At 52.8% G+C, this 15313-nt stretch overlaps 1 protein-coding gene across 1 annotated transcript in view; it reads left to right on the forward strand.

Moving 5' to 3' along the window:
- Positions 1-1338: 1338 nt before the first annotated feature.
- USP31 (ubiquitin specific peptidase 31) overlaps positions 1339-15313 on the forward strand; it is a 29721-nt gene continuing 15746 nt past the window's right edge. Inside the window, exons 1-4 of the mRNA XM_069870603.1 lie at positions 1339-1977; positions 12551-12688; positions 13142-13230; positions 14296-14388. Of these exons, the coding sequence (XP_069726704.1) occupies positions 1438-1977; positions 12551-12688; positions 13142-13230; positions 14296-14388 (860 nt within the window). The 5' untranslated portion in view covers positions 1339-1437. The remainder of the gene's footprint in view (positions 1978-12550; positions 12689-13141; positions 13231-14295; positions 14389-15313) is intronic.

The raw sequence follows: 15313 nt of genomic DNA on the forward strand, positions 1-15313 counted from the left end.
GTGAAAAATTTTTTCCTAATGTCCAGCCTAAACCTCCCCTGGTGGAGCTTGAGGCCATTCCCTCTCGTCCTGTCCCCTGTCACTTGGGAGAAGAGGCCAGCACCCTCCTCTCCACAACCTCCTTTCAGGTAGTTGTAGAGAGCAATGAGGTCTCCCCTCAGCCTCCTCTTCTCCAGGCTAAACACCCCCAGCTCTCTCAGCCGCTCCTCATAAGGCCTGTTCTCCAGCCCCTTCACCAGCTTCGTTGCTCTTCTCTGGACTCGCTCCAGAGCCTCAACATCCTTCTTGTGGTGAGGGGCCCAGAACTGAACACAGGATTCGAGGAGCGGTCTCACCAGTGCCGAGTACCGAGGGAGAATAACCTCCCTGGACCTGCTGGTCACGCCGTTTCTGATCCAAGCCAAGATGCCATTGGCCTCCTTGGCCACCTGGGCCAGTGCTGGCTCACGTTCAGTCGCTGTCAACCAACACGCCCAGGTCCCTCTCCTCCAGGCAGCTTTCTAGACAGACTTCTCCGAGTCTGTAGCACTGCACAGGGTTGTTGTGCCCCAAGTGCAGGACCCGGCATTTGGCCTTGTTAAACCTCCTGCCATTGGTCTCAGCCCAGTGGTCCAGCCTGTTCAGATCCCTTTGGAGCCTCCCTGCCCTCCAGCAGATCCACGCTTCCACCCAGCTTAGTGTCGTCCGCAAACTTGCTAAGGGTGCACTCGATGCCTTCATCCAGGTCATTGATAAAGACATTGAACAGGGCTGGACCCAGCACTGAGCCCTGGGGACACCACTTGTCACTGGCCTCAATGACAGATGCTCTTAGATGTGAGAGCATCTGTCACGACAGGACGGGTCGTGTCGGAGGGACCCTGTGAAGCCCGGCGGGACGAGCTGGGCTGGGAGAGCGGCGGGGCAGGGCGGGTCGGGGGCGCCCCGCGGGGTCCAGTGGGACGGGAAGGGACCGTCTAGGGTGGAATGGGATGGAAGAGCGGCGGATCGGGACGGGATGGAGGGACAGGACGGGATGGAGGGACAGGACGGGATGGAGGGATCCTGCGGGGAGGGACAGGATTGGATGGTACGGGATATGAGAGCATCTGTCACGACAGGGCGGGTCGGGACAGAGGGACCCAACGGGAAGATCGCGCCGCTGCACTCGCCCGCAGCCCCCCCACCCCCCGGCTGTCACGTGGTCCGCCCCGCCGCCGTGCCAGCATCAAAGATGGCGGCGCCGGCCGGGCGCCTCGGTCACGTGACGGCGCGGCCGGCCCTCGCCCCCGCCCTATCCCGGGCGGCCGTGCCAGGCGTAAAGATGGCGTCGCGGCGGCGTCGCCCGCCCGGCGCTAAGGTGCCGGCGCGGTCACGCGAGCGCCCCGCCCGCGGCATGGCGGCGCCGTGAGCGGGGATGCGGCGGCCGGCGGGCTGAGCGGCCGGGGATGCGCGGCCATGTCGCGGGTGAGCGGCGCCGGGCCGGCCGGCAGCGCCAAGGAGAAGCGCTCCTTCAGCAAGCGGCTGTTCCGCGGGCGGGCGGCGGCGGGCGGCGGCGGCGGCGCGGCCCCGGCCCCCGCGTCGCCGTCCGGGCGGTCGCTCGGCGGGTTCATGAGCCGCGTGCTGAAGACGCTCTCCACGCTCTCGCACTACAGCAGCGAGCCCGAGCCCCGCGGGCCGCTCGCCCCGCGCCTGCCCCCGCCGCCGCCGCCGCCCGGCGGCCCCGTCCCCCCGCGCAGCCCGGAGCCGCCGCCGCCGCGCCCCGAGCCCGTGCCCGGCGTGGCGGGGCTGCGCAACCACGGCAACACCTGCTTCATGAACGCCATCCTCCAGTGCCTCAGCAACACCGAGCTCTTCGCCGAGTTCCTGGCGCTGGAGCAGTTCCGCGGCGGGCCCGTCCCCCCCGCCGCCCCCGGGGAGGTCACGGAGCAGCTGGCGCAGCTCGTGCGGGCGCTCTGGACGCTGGAGTACACCCCGCAGCACAGCCGCGACTTCAAGGTGAGCGGGGAGGGCGGCGGGCACCGGCCCCGCTGCGCCCCCCCGGCCCTCCCAGCGCGGGCTGGGCTGCTCCTCTCCCACCCCAGTATCGACCCTGCTGCTTGTCTCCGCACCGGCTCTCGGCTAGCCCTGCTCCTCCCCGATACCGGCCCCGCTGTCCCCCAACACCCGCGCTCCGTACCGCTTGGAACGGGCTCTGAGCCTTGTGCGAGGCCTGCCTGGCACCAGCCAGCGTGTGCGCCCCGTGCCACACCAGCCCCCTGGCTGCTTCGGCTGTTAGGCCACGGTGGGGCCTCACCGCCGCTCCGAGGACTCGCATGGTGTGGAAAACCCTCTGGCCTTGCTGGCTGGGAGCTCTGGAGTGCGGCTCCAGCTTCCTGACATCTTCCCAGGGACAGGTGACGGTGTGGTGAGTCCGTGCTGGGAGCTCTGGAGAGCTGCTCTGGTTTCCTGGGAGCCTCCTGGGAGCCTCTCAGTTTAGCGTTTGATAGGAATGGTTGGACTCGATGATCCGGTGGGTCTCTTCTAACCTGGTTATTCTATGATTCTGTGATTCTCGGCCGTGGTGGCTGCCCCTTGCCTCACTGGTTGTCCCCAGCGAAGCACCTGCTGTCGGGTGTTGCTGCTCCGTGTGCTACCAGTGGTGTTGGAAGCCAGCTGATGGCTCTGCTGTTTTTTTTTTTTACTGGTGGAAGCGCCTGTTTTGCTGTTTCATTCCCCTCTCTTGCTACGTTTAGAAAAGTTGTGTCTAATTGTTTTTGTGGGGCTGGATCTGTGAGTGTGGATAGGAGGAGGCGGTGGCTGTGGAGAGCTACGCTTCCTGGTCTCCCCAAGCGCTCTGGAGTTTTGGCTGATTTGGGGGATGAGTTGCAGGAGATTGCAACTACCTCGCTTTTAATACCGTGTCCGTCTCCCCACTGAAGCCCTGGTGCTGTGGTTTGGTTGGACGGTGCTGTCTCCCACCCTGCCTCCCTGCCAGCTGCGTGCTTGCTGCAGGGATTGTTGTAGCAGAGGGCATGGCTATTGCACCTACGATGCTTTTGGATGAATAAGACACAACTGTTTTAAAAGCACTCCAGGCCTTCTTGAAACAGGAAGGATATCGCAAAGTTATAGAGGAACAGCGATTCCCTGCTTGGCTGTGTGGAAGAATGAGAGGGTAGGGGCTGGCTTCCACACCATTAACTTTCAGACTTTTGCTTTAGGGGAGTTCTTCTTGCAGAGTTGGAGAGGGGCTGCACAGGTGCATGGAAACGTAGCAGGAACGTAGTTCATGCATTCCCTGCCTCGCTGCCTTCGGTTCTGGTGGGGTGCAGCAGCAGGTGGAGACCACGGGTGCCAGTGCCTGCTCTCCCTTGGTGCCTGTGGGATGATGGGGTTTCTGGGTGGCTCCCTGGAAGTCTCAGTGATCTGTGGCATCTGCAGGGGCTTGATCTAATGCATGGCCAGTACCTCCTCCCAGTGTGTCCCTTGTGCGCTTCCAGGCAGCTGCATCTGCCCTCACTGCTGCTAGAGGAGTGCTCTGGGGAGCTGGGACATTTGCTTTTGGAGCAGAGGCGCGTGGCCTCTGTCAAGGATGCTTGGCACAGGTGGCCGCATGGGTGCTGGGTTGAAACCATGCGTGACTCCAATGTTTTCCCAAATGTTTATTGATGGGAAGCTGATCCGCTCAGCTGTGGTTTTGGTGCTTCCAGTCCTGACAGCGCTGTGGGGCGCTTGCCTTTATGGCAGCCCTTCACCCTTCTGGAGGTGTTTTGGCAGAAGTGATTGTGGATTTCTCCTGAGTAACAACAGGAATAAAAAGCTGCGAGAGCAGAATTAGCTTTTGCTAGTGTCACTGATAAAACCAGAGGGAAGGCAGATGCTTTCTAGGCCAAGGCTGCTGTTTGTGCAGGCCAGCACCAAGGGGTTCGGATATGAGCGGCAGAGGGAGGAGAGAAACACGGCTCCAGTTAAATTAAGGCTGCATTCCAGGGGTTTGGTAGTGGAACTTTCTTTGGTTTATTTGCAGGTGTCTCTAATGGTAAGCAAAGGCTTTTCTATTCGTTAATGTAGCAGGAGCCTATCTATCCTCTGCCTGCCTGGCCCCTGCAGGTCTGTAAAAGCATCTTCCTGCAGGGGATCCTGGCCCTGTAGGTCCCGTTCTGTGCTGGCAGCGCCGGTGGCTCTGCCTCTCTCCGAGTGACTCTGTCATTATGTCAAGTGCTCACTGTTGCCTCACAGGGGTCAATTACTTTTAATAGTAAATTGATGCCTCTACAGACAGTTAAGTAGCCTGAACCTGCTGTTAAATGCAGTGTTAATTAAATTTTCTTTCAGTAGCAGATTTACACCGTTAATTTACAGATGTAAACAGCAGGCTTGGGTTTTAGAAAGGTGAGTATGGGCTTTTCCACTCTGGAAAGTGCTGCCTCTCCCCAAAACAAGGAGAACACCCTCCAAGCTTGCTTTGCCCAGAGGGTGGAGCATTCCCAGTCTTCATTGCTTTAAGGGCTTTTTTTTTTAAGGGTTGAAATGTTTCGAGGAGTCGTTTTCACTTTCGCTCCAGCAGTTGTAGCTGTTGACGGACACATTTGTTTAAAAGTTAAAAAACTCTTCAGCCAGTGTGATTGGAAACCCACGTGTGTTGATGTTTTTGCTTTTTTCCCTCCTTTGGCACTGAGTGTAATTGGGTGAAGACGCTTACCGATTCTGAAATGCCTTTGTGCAGGTGCTGAGTGTAGTTTAGGTTGAAGGATAGTGCTTATTTTCTTGCTTGTTCTTAGATCTGTAGGCTGGTTTCTTGGGGCAGAGGGCATTCTTTCTCCAAGCTCCGTTAGTCTAATCAGACTTCTGAATCCTGGTGGGCAGAAGCCTCTGAGTGTGCCAGTTTTGAGAAGCTCCACTTTTGAGATGCTCTTTACCCTTAGCTGTGTTTTCTTGGTGGTATTTCCTTCCTTTTTAGGTGCAGCTTCAAGCAATAACCCATCCCCTGGGCTCATGAATCATGTAGTCCTGCTGCTGAAAACGGGGAATGCAGTTAAAACAAGTGATTTGTACGAAACGGCTTGGCTGGTGGTGGCAGGACCAAGAGCGCCTTGCAAGAGAGCAAACACATGGCGAGGGGAGCGGCCAGCGCATCCTCTCGCTTCAGCTTTGCTCAGAACACTGGGATCTCTGCCAGTCTCTGCATTTGAAACCTCACATTTCTGTCTGCCGTGAGAAGATTTTCTTAACTGATTTTTTTTTCTTCCTGGCCTGCAGTGCGGATCCATGTGGAGCGCGCTCTACAGTGTTTGCAGCGGCCTTTCCTAGGCAGAGGATGTAGGGGCACCGTGGTGGAGGTGATGGATGTTTGGGTTTTATCTCTGCATTGGATGACTTTCCTGTTGGCCCTGTGCTCACTTGCAGTTTGTTTTAACAATTGTTTTCTTCCGATTGCTCAGTGGTTTTAATTTTCCTGCCTGAACAGAGCTGCTGCTTTCATAATAAGGGCTAATATTGCAGCTTGTGCTTCCTCTTTCCCCTTTGTGATGCTGTGACAATGGTGACAAACATCTATTGTATAAGCAGTTACTGTGCTCCGGGCTTGTTTTTTTCCAGGGAGCTGTCCTGTTCTGCCTGCGGAGTTCCCGGGAGTATTAGAGAGCGAGGACAGAGCGCCCTTTGTCATGGGGAATTGGTCTGCGACAGGTGGAGGTGATGGTGGGGGTCTGGAGCAAGAAGGGTTTTTATTTAAACTAATTGGGCTTGACCATTTGTATATGCTTACCCAAATTCTCTCCCTTTGCCTTCCTTGGAGTTCTGATCCCCCGTGGGTAACATGACTGTCTTTTGAGGCTTTCTTCATAGCTTGGCTAGTTGCACACTGAAGCATGTCCCAGTGCCCTTGGTGTGCCGGGGCTGTACTAATGCCTTTTTCTTGTCTAAAAAGATGAAGATGGTCTTAGTTTTATGACCTGCAGTGTGAGCAGCACATAGAATAAAATCGTAACCACTGGGTAGAGTTGGATTATCAGAACTGGGTCTGAACCTGGAATAAGTCCCTGTCTGCGGAACAGGGATTGTTGTGCCAGATTTAGTGTAGGATTTTAGGGTATCTGGGTGTAACTGTCACCGTTTCAAGGTGCCCCTGGTTTGGAAATGTACTTGATGTGAGTATCACACTTGGCACAAGCGATCCTTGACAGTGTTGGGCCTTTCAGCTCCTCTGGATTAGGAAGGAATTCCTGCAAAGCATGGGCATGCTCGGTATCTTCTGTGTAGAGGAAACGGCAGCAGCGCTTGGCACAAGACTGCCTTGGGCAGGCTGGACATTGGAAGCCTTTGGTGCTGCCCTCGGAGCTGTGAACCACGAGTGCTTCCACCTGCTCGAGCCCTTGTGCTTTGCTAATGGGGCTGGTTAGATGGGAAGTGGGATCCCTTGGATTGTGTTTAATTATCTTGCTCTGTGCATAGTGCAGTGATTATTTTATTCTGGGCAGCGTCAACTACTTACTCCTAAAATATTTGTGGAGAGCAGGCTGCCCTCCCTTTGCACAGAGATGGAAGGATGGGATGTGAAAAGGCTTGAAGTAGGGCTGGGTAATGCAGGATTTTGAAATGCGTGTTCCGGTTCAGTGCAGGTGCTCCCAGTGATGCGGCAGGGAGATGTCTCCTCCAGCTGCTGGGGCACTTGGGATTGACCCATTCTACTTGAAACAAAAAGTGAGTTAAAATGTTTTACATTGTTATTGTGACACTTCTTGATGCTGTGGGAACGTGTTTCTCTCTTCACTGGGATTAGGAAGGTCTCCAGCAGTCTTTCCAAATCACACTTTTCTTTTGTCATGTTAATGATCAATGAGATGAAGTGTGTTTTATTGGTTCTATTTTGCTTTTTCCATATGTTTATTTCCTTACAATTGAAGCATGTTTTCTGTTACTCTCCCCCCCTCACATGAGAGCCCCGAGAAGGGTTTTCTCCAGCAAGATCCTCCTTGTCTTAAAGCAGCAGCCTGATTTACCTGTCAGATCCAAAGACTTTGATGGGAGTTCCTGCCTAGAACTGTGGCTGAAGGTAGGGAGTGGGGAGCTGAGCTGTGGAGTCTGGAGATCTGCCACTGGCTTGCTGAGGGGGTCCTGCTGGAGGGGAGGCAGAAGTGATGTGACCACTCCTCTCCAGAAGCTGAGGAGAAGAGGGAAGGGCAAGGAGAGAACAAGGGAAGTTATCCCTGCTCTGTGGCCCTGCTGTGGGGTGACCCTGGGGCTGGCAACTGGATGGACCTTTGCCAGGGCTGGAGGGATGATTGCACGTGGTTGCCAAAACATGTTCTCCATCTTCTCAGCTCTGTGGTTATTTGTATGCTCTGCCCCTGCAGAAGGATAGGTGATGAATGTATGGGAACCACATCGAGCCTGGCAGCCTGTGGAAGGGGTGCGTGAACACTTGTTCTTGGGCAGCTTGATTGGATCTGTGTGTTTCTCTGTGCCCTGCATTGCACGCTGTCATTTATAAATGGCCATACTTGATTGAGAGCAAAGCCATTCTGTGCTCCCAGCTGCACGCGTGACTGCTTCGAGGCAGTGCTGTAATGAACTCATTTGCATATGATTGTGTCATTGCAATTAATTTAGGTTTGCAGCATCCTAGAAGCGCACAGGTAAGCTTCTGTGAGCGGTGGTGATCAGATCCCCATCTCTGATACGGGACCTGAGACAAAACCTGGAGAGAGTAGGAGGCTTGGGTTTGCAGCTGGAGCAGGAGCTTGTGGGCTCTTGAGCCTGGCCCTGGGGTCTGTTCTCCACACCAGCATTTCTCAACTCTCCTTTACTGAATGGCTTCACACTTGTGGCGTTCCCCTACTCCTTAATCCCTCACTCTTATGAATCCTACCTATTTCTCTGGTAGCGTAGCAAGAAAACTAAGAACAAAATTGTGTTTCTGTGACTTTTCTATGGGTTTTTTTTTTTTTTGTAGAACAAAATTGCATTTCTGCTGTTTATAAGGATGAATCCTCGTGGTGGTGCCTTCCAGCAGGCATGACTGCACTCCTGCGTGGAGCCTGGGAAGGTACATGTCTGTCTGGGAATGCAGCACCCACAGAGGGATCTACAAAAGAAAATAAATGCCCTGGTTGAATGTAATGTGATGAACATTCAATGGAAGATGAAGAACAGCCTTCCTTTCTGCTCACACATGTCATTGTGTCAGGTCTCTAATGAGCTGGCTTCATCCGTTCTCATACAAAACTTTCCACAGCTGCTTCCTACCAGAAGCATGCTGGAAAGCAGCAGACTTGACATTTTTCCTTTCACTGTCTTTGTGATCTGGAACAATAACAGCAGCAAAGGAGAGGTCGGTGGTTCAGCTGTGCTTGGATTTATTTATTGTGTCTGTTTACAGCAATAGATGGATGATTATTAAACTTTCAGTGAGCTGATAAAAACAATAATGCATCTTTGCTGTAAATCTGCTTTATAGACGGACAGGGACCAGTTTGGTTATAGGGTGCCTGCATTAGGGGGTTGGATAAGTGTGCGCCATCGATCTGGAATTGTGATTTTCCCTCTTTTATCTGATGATGCCACTTCCACTCAGGGCGCCTGCGTGCTGGTGCTCACACATCTGGGGAAGGGAAGATTGCATTCTTTCTTCTGTCAGGCCCTTTGGGGCTGAGCTCAGGGAAGGGGCTGGAGGCACATGGCTGTCCAGTCATGGGAGGGTGTTGGGAGTGAGCTCCTGGGATCATTCTCAACCTGTTAAACTCTTTGAGTCGGTGCCTTTTTCTCTCTCTTGGATTTAACTGTGACCATTCTGCACCGCTTTTCAACTTTTCCTTTGCGCTGTGCGTGTCCCAAACTGCTTTGCTGCCCCAGCACCGTTCTGTGTGCAGGGAGGAAGGCTCAGAGCAGCAGAAGCAAAGGTTTCATAACAGCCCCTCTTGTAGCAATGGTGGCAGGAGGCATGAGCAACGCTAAGAACACGCTGCTATTGCTGGAGTGGTTTTGTAGCAGAGCCTCTTGTGAGGGAATTGTCTGATGTTTTGTAGTGCTTCCTGAATCACCTCCAACATCTTATGATCTGTCTCCACAGGCAGCTCTTTTTCCCAGTCCACTAAGGCTGCGAGAGCATTAAGGAAACCAGAGCAGCTCTCTCAGAGATGCTTTGGAGACAGCGAATGACACAGATTCAGCCCAAGGCACGTGGCTGTTGTGAATCCCTGGGGTTGTCTCTGCTGCAGGGCGCTATGGGCATGTGTGACTCGGTGTGGGGTGCCACATCACCCAGAACATGTGTCGGTACAAGCCAGCGAGGGTACAGACCGGAGCCATGTGCTGGTGACCAGGAGGGAGCCAATAAGGAGCACTAACCTGGATTCCCGCAGTCCTATGTTTGCTTCCACAAAGCCTCCCCCTACCCCATTTTTTACTTGAAATACCAGATTGATTTCCTCCTGGCGATACTAGAGACCCTTTTACCTCCAGCTGTCTGCAGTAGGACTTAACAAGTGGTGGTAGCATCCATGGGCTGACTTCACTAAAACAAACTGCACCTGGTAAGGCAGCCAGCGCTTCACAAGCTGGCTGAGCAGTGTTAGCGCCGGCCTGATGATGTTAGAGGTTTATATATCTCCATGTGGAGAAGACCACACACTGCTGGGGATGCATTTCAGCACCTTCCCTTCTCTCAGCCCCCCACGATCAGCTCACAGCCAAGAGGAACAAGGTGGGTAGTGTGCAACCTGCGCTGCCTCTGCAGCCTCCTCCTGTGGCAGTGGCACTGGCCCCGGAGCAGGAGGGAGCAGGCAGGGGGAATAAGGCCAGTAAGACACGTGTTACTGGACAAAGATCTCTGCTTCACCCTTCAGGGATTGATTTTTCAGTTTAGAAGTTGACACAGTCATTTAAGAAATAAATTTAATTTTCAGTGTAGGTTGGGTTTTTTTTTTTGAACGAAGTTAATGTTTGCAAAGGAAATCTCAATATGTAGCTCTTCAGTTCTTCCCTACACCACTGGGTATATTCAACTGCACTCAGCTGCCTTGAATGAATATCTACCACTTCGATACGGGTGTTTAGGAATATTAATTTGTCCTTGTTCTTGATGACCCATTAAATCCTGTCAGCAATGCTGACTCTTAACTGGGACTGTGGACTCCAGCTGTGGTGATGTGAGACTGGAAAGGTGGCTGGATCTGCAGAGCTGTGTTCCTGGAGACCAGCGCGCTGCTGGTGTCTGAGGAGCTGCCTCGGGAGCGCCCTGAGATAGGGCAGCCTGCAACTCACCTCAAAATGAGAGTGCATGGTGCTCTGATCAAGAAACTAGTGTTTGTACAGCTAATGGGACGTGTAAAAGACCAGGAATTGTAATTGGAGAGTTGGGGCCCTGTGCTGTGGTATTTGGCTGAAGAGTGTTTAGTGATCGAAGGGGCGGTTGGGTTATGAGCGTGTTGGTGGTCAAGGCTGATAAGGGTCCACTGGAACAACAGGGCTGTGTCTCCAGGTGTGACTGGAGCAAGGGGTTCCAGCATGGCCATGCAGGCGCCCAGGCACACGGTACTAGAGCTGCTCCGTTAGTCTAATCAGACTTTGCGACAGATCTGAGAAATGAGGTTGGGCTGCTGGTTTTATCCCTCCAGAAAATGGGGTCACCAGAAGCTGGGAGTGGGGGGTGGTGATGATAAAGGCAGGGAAGGATTGATAAACACACTCTGCATCCTCTATAATCTGTCCACCTGCTTTGAAGCCACAAAACAAGGGAAAAAAGAAATAATCTGCTCTCATTACATGTGTGCAAGCCCTTCTGACAGCAGATTTACTGCACCCTCCCACACGAAATACAGAAACACAGTTTTAAACAAGTGAGCGGTCCCTGGTGAATGCTCACCCTTCAACCTTGCTGCCTCGTGCTCAGCGTCGGGCAGGCTCAGGATGCTGCTGTGAGCTGGTTTGTAGGAGACTCAATGGTTAGAGGGGATCACACAGTCTCCCTTGTTCCTAGCTTCCATTAAGCAAAACAAGGTCCACTGGCAGGAAAATAGTGACCAAACAGCATTTAAAAATAATCTGAGGCCTCTTCAGGTGCCAGCCTGGCAATTCTTGCCCTCCTTCAGCAGAAAGCCGTGTGAATTACTTGTGTTGTACCAATTTCACACACACAGAATCACACAGAATAACCAGGTTGGAAGAGACCCACTGGATCATTGAGTCCAACCATTCCTATCAAACACTAAAACATGTCCCTCAACACCTCGTCCACCCGTGCCTTAAACACCTCCAGGGAAGGGGATTCAACCACCTCCCTGGGCAGCCTGTTCCAGTGCCCAATGACCCTTTCTGTGAAGAATTTTTTCCTAATGTCCAGCCTAAACCTCCCCGGCGGAGCTTGAGGCCATTCCCTCTCATCCTGTCCCCTGTCACTTGGGAGAAGAGCCCAGCTCCCTCCTCTCCACAACCTCCTTTCAGGTAGTTGTAGAGAGCAATGAGGTCTCCCCTCAGCCTCCTCTTCACCAGGCTAAACAACCCCAGCTCTCTCAGCCGTTCCTCATAAGGCCTGTTCTCCAGCCCCCTCACCAGCTTCGTTGCTCTTCTCTGGACTCGTTCCAGAGCCTCAACATCCTTCTTGTGGTGAGGGGCCCAGAACTGAACACAGGATTCGAGGAGCGGTCTCACCAGTGCCGAGTACAGAGGGAGGATAACCTCCCTAGACCTGCTGGTCAAGCCGTTTCTGATCCAAGCCAAGATGCCATTGGCCTTCTTGGCCACCTGGGCACACAATTTAATAACCCGCAAAAATACAGCTCCTGATCTGATGCCTGTGTACTTACATTTGCCCAGCTGCTCTTGGGATAAGGCCACAGCAACTTGGAGAAGCTGAGTTTGGGGTGGAACTATTGTAGTGGTGGTTTTGATATTCATCTCCTCTAATTGAGCCTGAAGTTTGCCGTAAACGTTTCTGTTTAGACAGTGATGTGGTTCCTCAGTGCCCACCACGTGGCCCCTCTGGGCTGTTCCAATGCCTATGGCAGCTCCTGTGCTCAGCAAGGCACCAGCTGCTGCTTCAACACGTGCTGTGCATAGGATGCAGCCTGCGATGGTGCGTTCTAGAATCATAGAATCACCAGGTTGGAAGAGACCAACCGGATCATTGGGTCCAACCATTCCTATCAAACACTAAACCATGCACCTCAGCACCTCGTCCACCTGTCCCTAAAACCCCTCCAGGGCAGGTGACTCAACCACCTCCCTGGGCAGCCTGTTCCAGTGCCCAATGACCCTTTCTGTGAAAAATTTTTTCCTAATGTTCAGCCTAAACCTCCCCTGGTGGAGCTTGAGGCCATTCCCTCTTGTCCTGTCACTTGGGAGAAGAGGCCAGCTCCCTCCTCTCCACAACCTCCTTTCAGGTAGTTGTAGAGAGCAATGAGGTCTCCTCTCAGCCTCCTCTTCTCCAAGTCCTGGCCCTTTCATGAGTGGTGTGGGAAGGCAGCACCTGTCCAGAGCTGTGGGCAGGTTCTCGTTTGGAGCTGCCAGCTGCGCCTGTCTGGTTGTGGGGGCTTGGCAGTGGGAAGACCTTGGTTCTTACGCTGTTGCTGCCTGCTGTCTCTGTCTGCAGAACATCGTGTCCAAGAATGCCATGCAGTACCGCGGGAATGCTCAGCACGATGCCCAGGAGTTCCTGCTGTGGCTCCTGGACAGAGTCCACGAAGATCTGAACAACGTTGTGAATTCCAGCGGTGTGCCTCCGCTCAAAGTAAGGGGTTTTGCTGAGAGTGAGCGCAGGAGGGTAGCTGGAGCTTTGCATCCAGTCATTCTTTTTAAATTTGATCTCCCTGTTGTGTTCTCAGCTCTGATAGTTTGTGCGGAGCATAAGCTTGGGTTCAAATACTGTCTGTGTCTGGCCCTGTGAATGCACCTGGCTGTTGCACTAATCCTGGTGTGCGCTCCGTGGTGCACACAGTGCTCTGCAGAACTGGGAGGTGTTGGACACATCATTGGAGTGGGATCCCTGCTTTCCTTGGGCTGCTCTCACATTCCTGTGTAACGCCCGTGTCAACAGAGCGCAGCTGTTACTTACAAATCTCCTGACCTTTTTCGGGTTGTCCTGGCTAAGGAGGGCATGAATTGGCCCCAGAGCCCTGGAGCCATCTGGCGCGCGGCACCTCTGTGCTCGGCTGTGCCTCTAGGGTTTGTTCCTCTCTTTCAGCCGCCGCTGGAGGATGATGTGCTGCTTGAGGGACCAGCCTTTCCAATCAGCAGTACTTTTGTGCAGGAACTCTTTCAAGCCCAGTACAGGTATGATGTTTTGTATGTTTTGAGGCATCACTGCATGTATTAGTGAGCCCAGTATAATCCTGCCCTAAGGCCAGCTCCCAGTACAGTCAAGACTGGTGTTACTGTGGTAATGGACGTGTCTGAATTCCTGCTGAATGAAACCTGAACTGAGAGCTTCCGCCAGCTTCCGATTTGGTGTATTCTGTGGTATTCTGCAGTCTGCATCACCCTCCATGTGCCTGGATGCATCCTGAAGGCGAGTCGGTGCTTGGTGGAGCCAAGATGGGAAGGTGCAGTGCTGCGAGGTGTCCTGGGGCTGTTGAGGGACCAGAGTCTGGGGCAAGATCTGGAGGTGCCTGGAGGCCGCTGGGAGCTATGGACCTCAGGCATCTTGCAGAGGTCCTGTTATCTGGCACTTGGGAACCCCTTCAGGGTTTTCCCATGCTTCCTGGGAAGCGAGCTTCCTAATTTCAGATGTAACACAAGAAGACAGCCTCATTTCCTGTGTTCCTTGATGGTCTGTGTCTGTGCCACTTTTAAAGTTAAGTCGTGTGTCCTGTCAGGTTTAATTGCTAGGCTCTCTCCCCAGTATTTGCCAGTGCTTCCTTTGCAAGGGAGGAACCTTGAGCCTGGTTTAAAACATGAAGCCAGTGTAAGGTGCAGGGTAGTTCTGAATGCGTTTCCTGTCTAAGTAAGACATGTAGCGCTGGCTGGCACCGTCCCTTCCCCATCACTTCTGCTATCCTCAAAGAGAAAACCCTTCTAGGCCTTCCATGTCAGAGCTGCTGCTGGAGAATTATTAATTTTGCAGTGATGTTCATTAAAAGCCAGATTCAGAGACTGGAGTGAAGTCTTTTCCTGGAAAGCCTAGTGATGAACTTTAAGACTAATTGCAATAGGAGGACCTAGAAGTCAGGTGCCCGTCACTGGCAGCAGCCGTGTCTGCAGACCCACTCTGTGTGGAGCAAGAGGTGTGGGAAGGGGCAGCCAGGCTGGCATGGGAAAGCTGTTATTTGTGATGGGATGATTTATCTGTGCCAAATGAAACCAAGTCAAACTCTGCCCTGTTACTGCTGTTTGTGCCAGGTCATCTCTGACGTGCCCGCATTGCCAGAAGCAGAGCAACACCTTTGACCCCTTTCTCTGCATCTCCCTGCCGATTCCTCTGCCTCACACACGGTACGTAACCCTCCTGAGCTGTTTCCCATGCATATTGTGTTGTTTAATTTGCTGCAGGAGGAAGAGAGATGTCAGCAAAATCTCCCTGGTAAGTCTTTAAGAAAGATAGATGGGACCATACAGTGCTCTAATATTTTGCTTTGCAGGTAAATTGGAAAACTGAGATTTTTTTCTTGTTCCAGAATGTCCCTTGCCCCCACCCTTCACTTTCTATCAAATTAGTCTTTGGGAGAAAAAAATATTGTTGATTCAAGTAACTAGATTTTGACTTAATTTATAGCAGTTTGAAATTCAAAAGGGGAAAAGGACGAAGCACTTTTCTCTTCCTTTTTCTACAGCAGCCTTGCTGATCACTCCAGTTTCAAGAAGTTGGTGAAAATTTGGTCGATGAGAAGCTCGACATGAGCTGGCAGTGTGTGCTTGCAGCCCAGAAGACCAATGGTGTACAGGGCTGTATCAAAAGAAGCGTGGCCAGCAGGTTGAGGGAAGTAATTCTGTCCCTCTGTTCTTCTCTTGTGAGACCTCATCTGGAGTGCTGTGTCCAGTTCTGGAATCCTCAACATAAGAAGGATAAGGAACTGTTGGAACGGGTCCAGCGGAGGGCTACAAAGATGATCAGAGGGCTGGAGCACCTTCCCTATGAGGACAGGCTGAGAGAGTTGGGCTTTTTCAGCCTAGGGAAGAGAAGGCTTCAAGGAGATCTTACAGCAGCCTTCCAGTACCTGAGAGAAGCCTACAAGAAAGCTGGAGAGAGACTATTTGTAAAGGCTTGTGGTGATAGAGCAAGGGGGAATGGATATAAACTGGAGAAGGGCAGGTTTAGACTAGACATTAGGAAGAATTTCTTCACCATGAGAGTTGTGAGGCACTGGAACAGGTTGCCAGGGGAAGTTGTGCATGCCCCATCCCTGAAGGTGTTTAAGGC

This window comes from Phaenicophaeus curvirostris, chromosome 16, assembly GCF_032191515.1.
Source record: "Phaenicophaeus curvirostris isolate KB17595 chromosome 16, BPBGC_Pcur_1.0, whole genome shotgun sequence".
Lineage (NCBI taxonomy): Eukaryota > Metazoa > Chordata > Aves > Cuculiformes > Cuculidae > Phaenicophaeus > Phaenicophaeus curvirostris.